The 7,294-nt window shown below is 24.5% G+C and overlaps 1 protein-coding gene across 1 annotated transcript; it reads right to left on the reverse strand.

Annotated features, from left to right (window-relative positions):
• Positions 1-2,975: 2,975 nt before the first annotated feature.
• On the reverse strand, positions 2,976-5,960 carry LOC147067653 (uncharacterized). Its single transcript, XM_085953468.1, has 3 exons — positions 5,699-5,960; positions 5,304-5,458; positions 2,976-2,984 (listed from the first exon to the last, which is right to left on the reverse strand). Exons 1-3 carry the CDS (start codon positions 5,958-5,960, stop codon positions 2,976-2,978), a joined length of 426 nt encoding a protein of 141 aa, XP_085809594.1.
• Positions 5,961-7,294: the final 1,334 nt, after the last annotated feature.

Below are 7,294 nucleotides of genomic sequence, written 5' to 3' on the forward strand. Positions count from 1 at the left end.
AATTTCTTAAAACATCTGTATCTTTTTTATGTGATAGTTGCAAAGTTTTTATTGGATATTTATATGGTTAGATTTAAGCTTTATAAGAAAATCAGTTGATAATTTTTTATGTGATTGTCAATTTTACAGCATCACAAAAATATCGCATATAAAAATTTATTCATCGGTTTATCCACACTGCCAATGATTTGATTTTTTATATATTAATTAACTATTTTCGGATAATTTATTTTTTTAATTACCAATTTCCGTTCTTTTTTCTGGATCTTACATTCCAATGCTAATAAAGATCCCAAATTATGGATTTTATTTGTTAAAAAATCATAATAGTCTATATAATTTTGGTATTTTATAAAACCGATTTCAACGTTTTTTTCTGTATTTTTTTTGTTATAACAGTATTTGCATTGTAAACGTATTTCAAAAATGTGTTTTTATGAAAATGATTCAAGGCTTGTCTACTAAAAATATGTTTTCTATTAATAAAAATTCACCATTTTAATGCGAGGCAGCTTATGTAAAATTATATTGCTTTTATTTTTTGCATTATGTCCGCTAATATAATTTCTTGTAAGACCTAGTATACTTTTTGGTGGCGTGTGGAATGACTTTTTAAAATCATGAAACTTTTGTGTCTTTTTTTTCGTGTTTTTTATATTGAAATGTCTATATTTAATACTTATTTGCATGGTTATCTATATAGAAACCCATGTTTTTAGTATAGGTGTATAAAAATGTGAGTCTTTTTTTTTAGCGCATTACTATTCAAAAAAAAAATATTATGAAAATTATCGAAATATACATTAGAATTTCCATTATTTTATGTGAAGATATTTAACAAATAAGGTAAATAATTTTTATCTTGAGCTTCCATAATACGTAAAGATTTAAATATGCCTATTCTTAGAAATTTCAAGTGATTTTTTATACTTGAAAAATCATCATGTACGATCCAATAAATAAAAGGATTTTGGTATGGTTTTTTTTTATGTGTTTTGATCATTATCTTTGCTTTTTTTACTGATAATTATATTTATCTTTTTTCTGTATATATTTTTTTCTAATATTTGCCTTCAAATTTCTTTGCGCCTTTTTTTATAGCCATATAAAATTGATTAAACTTTAATTCGAGTAAGAATAATACTTTTGTGAAAAATACTTTATGGTGATTTTAAAATTTATAAAATATTTAAAGTGAAATTTATCCAAAACAATTGTATGGGAAAGGGGTAAATAAAAATCAAATATGAAATCGACATTAATATATGATCAAATGAAACGTTTTCATAGTGATTTTAAAATTATCAAACTATTTAAAGTGAAATTTATCCAAAACAATTGTATGTGAAAGGGGTGAATAAAAATCAAATATGAAATCGACATTAAAACATGATCAAATGAAACGTCTTTATAGTGATTTTAAAATTATCAAAATATTTAAAGTGAAATTTATCCAAAACATTTGTATGTGAAAGGGGTGAATAAAAATCGAATATGAAATCGACATTAAAATATGATCAAATGAAACGTTTTCATAGTGATTTTAAAATTTATAAAATATTTAAAGTGAAATTTATCCAAAACAATTGTATGTGAAAGGGGTGAATAAAAATCGAATATGAAATCGACATTAAAAGATGATCAAATAAAACGTAATTAAATCATGAAATAAGACATCTTTGCAGAAAAAAACATTTCACAGAACTAACTGATATTTTATGTGTATATTGAATTTAAATGCTGATAACTCATCACCCTATTGTCTGTCCTGTTATTAAGAGTATTTATCATTTAATTTCAACTTATTAAGATTTAGAGCAAAAATATTGTGTGCAGGATATCGATACCAAATTATTGCCTTTTTTTAATATATTTATGACATTCTGCTGTGTTTTCTTTCTATGACTATTTTTTTTTAACTATTTAATACAACATATATGCTTAATGATCAAGTATTTACATATCTTTGATTATTATTTTGTCTAATAAAATCAAAATGTGTGGATGTTTTAGGATTTATTTATCATGTTGATATTATTTCCTGTACCTCAAAAATTTATTTCCGAAAAAAAAATATACTTCTGTGTATATAAGAGATTTATAGGATTCCTCTAATTGTAAAAAAATGAATACTTCTGTGTATATAAGAGATTTATAGGATTCCTCTAATTGTAAAAAAATGAATTTCTGGGGTTTGACCTAATTTTAATCGAATTTTATAGGCTTGCGTTTAAAATCAGCAACCAAAAATAGGGGCTAACCGGTGTTGAATTAGCCGTTTAATTTTTGAATAAATGAAGAACGGGTTAAATTTATGGCTTATGAACATTTATTTTAAATTTAAACTGATTATTTCACACTTAAAAAACCATTTATATCCATTTTTAGCAGAAAAACCCTTTAATTCGCACACACTGAGTAAATTTCTGTTGCATGTTCAAGAATCTCTTATCTATCTATAAATTTATTTATATTTCAATATGAAATTATGTGGTAAATCTCTTGGATATAATTTATTTATTTTAAAATTACAGCAGTGTTCGAAGAGTGTATATTTGCAAGGATATATATTCTTTCTGTCGATAAAATGAACAAAGCGGCTGATAAATTACATATTCTTTGTGGTGAAATATAGCACGAGTTAAAAAAATACTTTATGATATTATACTGATTAAAAATAGTTAAGCTGGGCTCAATAGTGCTGAAATTCAGTCGCGTACATTATTCGAAAACCAAACTTTACACATTCACATTACTATATTTTATTTTTAAATCCATATATAAATGTTATAAATTGACTTTTGTTATATTAGGAAGTTACTCAATAAACTAACTTAAAAATAATAGACACTTTTTTATTTTCAGTTTCTAAAAATTGAGAAACGTTCTGTCATAACATCTTGTGCAATGCTCCCATAATCATTCTTTATTTTTAGAATCCATAACTGTCTCGATTTTCTGGCATCGCGCTTTGTTTATTTGCCCTATAATAGATTAATAATACAATATAATTTGATTATCAATAATTATTATGCTTTTATAAAACTATTTTTTGTATTATTCAATTATTTTCACTAAATTTTTTATTAGAATAGATTGAAAAAGACAATCGTATAATTTTAATATTTATCAATGGATTCTACTTCTTAAATACATCAAATATCTCGCATAATGATAAGACTAGGTTTGGCTTTGTATATTAATGATCAATTGATTTATTTATTCGATGACGTGTATTCATAAATCACTTCAATTGTCATGGAAATGATTGAGATACAAAATAAATCACAGATAAAGTATAAATAGAAAAATTTGTGATCATTTTAATGTGAAAAAAAAACTTAATTATTTTATGGTTTAAATCAATTGTAAATAAATATACTAAGCCTGGAATTTTATTAAAATGGATTCCGTGTTTCGACCCTCCATCACAATTATAATTTTTGTCATTATATCACCTTCTTTCTAATCTTACGCCTCAACAATTCTACACAATTTTTTAAACGGAGGAATCTTTTTAATTTTGATCTTAGTTCGACTATTTAAACAAAATTTGTATTTGTATACAATTATTTCTTCAATCTATATTATTGTTAGTAATGGTTTAAAATATTATTTCCACTGCTATTAAAATGTTATATTAAAAAAACAATAAATTTCTGTATTATATTTAAATTTATAAATACATGCATGAATAGCTTCGAAAATTAATAGCATGTTTTGTATTTTTATCATATGAAAATATTATGGTTGATAAGAATTTACTTCCAATGCATAATTTTGAAATATTATCTTTATATATTTAAAGCTTTTAAGCCATTCAAATAACTATGGAGAAAGGTTTGTTTATATTTTCTTCACAAAAAAATTGCTGGTTGAAAAATTATCTTTTTGTAATAAGTTAAAAAGTAAATATGAAACTGATTATTAAGTATTTTTTCTTTATTACAAATTGTAGTTCAAAATAATTTACTTTTATTTGGTCTTTAAAAATCAGCGTAACAAACAATTACTTTTTATGCTATGTTTATAAAAACTATAAAAGGGTATTTTTTTATTATTAAATTTTAGTCAAAGTAAAATTTGTAATTAGTCTTTGTAAATCAAGTCACAGATAATTAAATTTTTATGCTATCTTTAAAATAAAATTTGTCATATTATGAAGAATTAACAAAAATAAGATACCTATGAAATGTAAAGACTAAAATAACTTTATATTTCCTTTTCTGTTATTGAATTGTGTCTAAAAAGGAATTTAGTCTAATCTATTTTAGAAAAAAAATAACTTTATATTTGCTTTTCTATAATTGAATTGTGCTAGAAAAGAATTTAGTCTAATCTATTTTAGAAAAAAAATTACCCGTGATTTATACTTTTATTTTAAATACATGGAAATTAAAATTTAAAATAACTTTATAAATACTTTTTATTATTATTAAATTGCGCCTAAAAATTAATTTTATTCGGATTGGGTTTTAGATAAAATTACTGGGATTTATACTTTTACTTTTCATAAATGAAAACTCAAATGTAAATAGTCTTATAAATACTTTTTCTAATATTTAATTGCGCCTAAAAATTAATTTTACCTGGATCTGGTTTTAGAATAAAATAACCAAAGATTTGTTCTTTTACTTTTTATACATGAAAACTTAAATGTAAAAAGTCTTATATAAACTTTTTCTTATTATTTAATTGTACCTAAAAATTAATTTTACTCGGTTTGGGTGCTAGAATAAAATAACCGGTGATTTATATTTTTCATACATGAAAGACTAAATGTAAATGGCCTTATATAAATACTTTTTCTAATATTTAATTGTGCCTAAAAATTAATTTTACCTGAATCTGGTTTTAGGATAAAATAACCAAAGATTTGTTCTTTTACTTTTTATACATGAAAACTTAAATGTAAATAGTCTTATATAAACTTTTTCTAATATTTAATTGTGCCTAAAAATTAATTTTATTTGGATTGGGTTTTAGATAAAATTACTGGGATTTATACTTTTATTTTTCATACATGAAAGATAAAATGTAAATAGCCTTATATAAATACTTTTTCTGTATTTAATTGTGTCAAAGAAGGAATTTACGCTAATATAGCTTTTTAAAAAAAATTACCGATACTTTCTTTTATTGAAGTCAAACAACTCAATATATTAATTTTAACATATAAGGCCAAATGAACAAAATATATTACATTTTTATTCAAATTATATCTAGAACTATTTCTTAAGAAACTCAGAATTTTTAAATATCAATTCATGAGCCCATTCGTGAGATTTTGAAATCACACTTACTATATTTCCAGACAAAATATCATTTATGCCATGAAGAATTCCTGCAGCAAAATAATCACCAGCACCACAAGTATCAATAAAGTCATCACTTATAGAAACAACGTCAACAAATCCAAAGACACCATTAAAATAATATGCAGTTGGATTCTCGCCATCTGTACAAATCAAAACTTTTGATGGTGAAGATAAAGAACTATTCTTTTCATTTCCCATTCTAGTTAGCATCTCTTGGATGCTTTTGGTTCTGTTTTTAAATAATGCCATATCCAAAGCTTCGAATTCTGAGATATTTCCAATCAAAACAAGAGACCTTGCAAAGATTCTATGCAATATCATTTTATCGATTGCTTGAAATAAAGATTTATATGAAAGATTAAAAACGATTTTTTGATGGCTTTCAATATTATCCATTAGCCATATCGAATTTTCTGGCATGGCTGAAACAAAAAAAGCACAAAAATAAAGAACTTCTGCCTCTTTTATACAATCCTTATTTTCAATCAGGAAATCCTTTGAAAGTTTGTTAGCTGCTCCAATTTTAGTAACTAAAGATCTTTCACGATCGTTTATAAGAACAATACATTCTGCAGTTTCATAATCGGAAATCTCTTCTAATATGGCTTTAAAATTGGTATTTTTATTGCCCGAAGCTAGCATTTTTCTAATATACTCTCCACCAAAATCTTTTCCTATTGCACCAATAAAAACAAAATTTTCTTTACTATCTTTCTGCGATAAAAATCTCATTGTATTTAATGATGAGCCTCCTGTGTCTAAACGATAGTGCTCACAGCCTCTTATACTTGTCAAAATTTTAATATTGTCATGGGAAACTTCACTGTACCCATTGCTTTCTAACTCATTGTCTGTTATTTTCTTTTTGGTGCACTTTACTCGTTTATCCAACATTGGTTGGCATATTGTTAGAATCATCAACGGGGATTTTGAAATTAAAAATTAAATTGTAATCGTGTATTAAATGTAATTATCAACTTATTCTATAATTGAAAAATATATATTATATCACTGACGTAGTTGTGATTGGTTTGATGTTTTGAAACTGTTTTAGCAGTGCAGATTTTTTTCATACATTACTTTAAAATTCTCAATCGATTTTCTATTTATCAAACCAAAAGAAAATGTAGAGTGAATTTATAATTGCCTCTTTGACAATTCAAATATTCGCATTTTCGATAAAAAAAAAAGAATCTTTTATCAAATGAACTTAGTTATATAAAGACGTTACAATTTTTCTAGATCGAAATAAGCGGGTAAACATATTTTTTAGTGAAGTTTATAATTTTTGATCCGATTGAGCAAATTCCTCAAAGATGCTAAGATTTTCTAGATCGAAATAGGCGCGTAAACATTTTTTTTCGCGATTAGTAAATTTTTAGTCTTCTTAAGCTAACTCTGCCAAGATTATACAAGATCCAGCTCGAAATATGCGAGTTAACATATTTTTATCGAGATTAATATATTTTTGATCCAATTGAGAAAATTCTGCAAAGATTATACGATTTTTCTAGCATGAAATAGGCGAGTAAACATATTTTTTTCGAGATTAATAAATTTTTGATCCGATTGAGCAAATTCTGCAAAGATGCTAAGATTTTTCTGGCTCGAAATATGCGAGTTAACATATTTTTATCGAGATTAATAATTTTTTAGTCTTCTTAAGCTAACTCTGCTAAGATTATACATGTTTCCAGCTCGAAATAGGCGATAAACATATTTTTTTCGAGATTAATAAATTTTTGATCCGATCTAGCTATTTGAGAAGATGCTAAAATGTTTGCAATTAAAATAAGTCATTGAAAATCTCTGTTGTAAAACAAATCGGGATATACAAACCCTTTTATAGACTGAGAAAGACTCTTCAGCTAATATGTCATAAAAAAGGCGCTATTAATCAAGAGAAAATCTTGGATAGGAGAAATTCTAATACACTAGGTAGATTGTATCCATATAAAATAAATTAATATATCTTG

The sequence above is a fragment of the Rhyacophila brunnea genome, unplaced genomic scaffold (genome assembly GCF_057557595.1).
Source record: "Rhyacophila brunnea isolate RB1 unplaced genomic scaffold, BYU_Rbru_1.0 scaffold_35, whole genome shotgun sequence".
Classification (NCBI taxonomy): domain Eukaryota; kingdom Metazoa; phylum Arthropoda; class Insecta; order Trichoptera; family Rhyacophilidae; genus Rhyacophila; species Rhyacophila brunnea.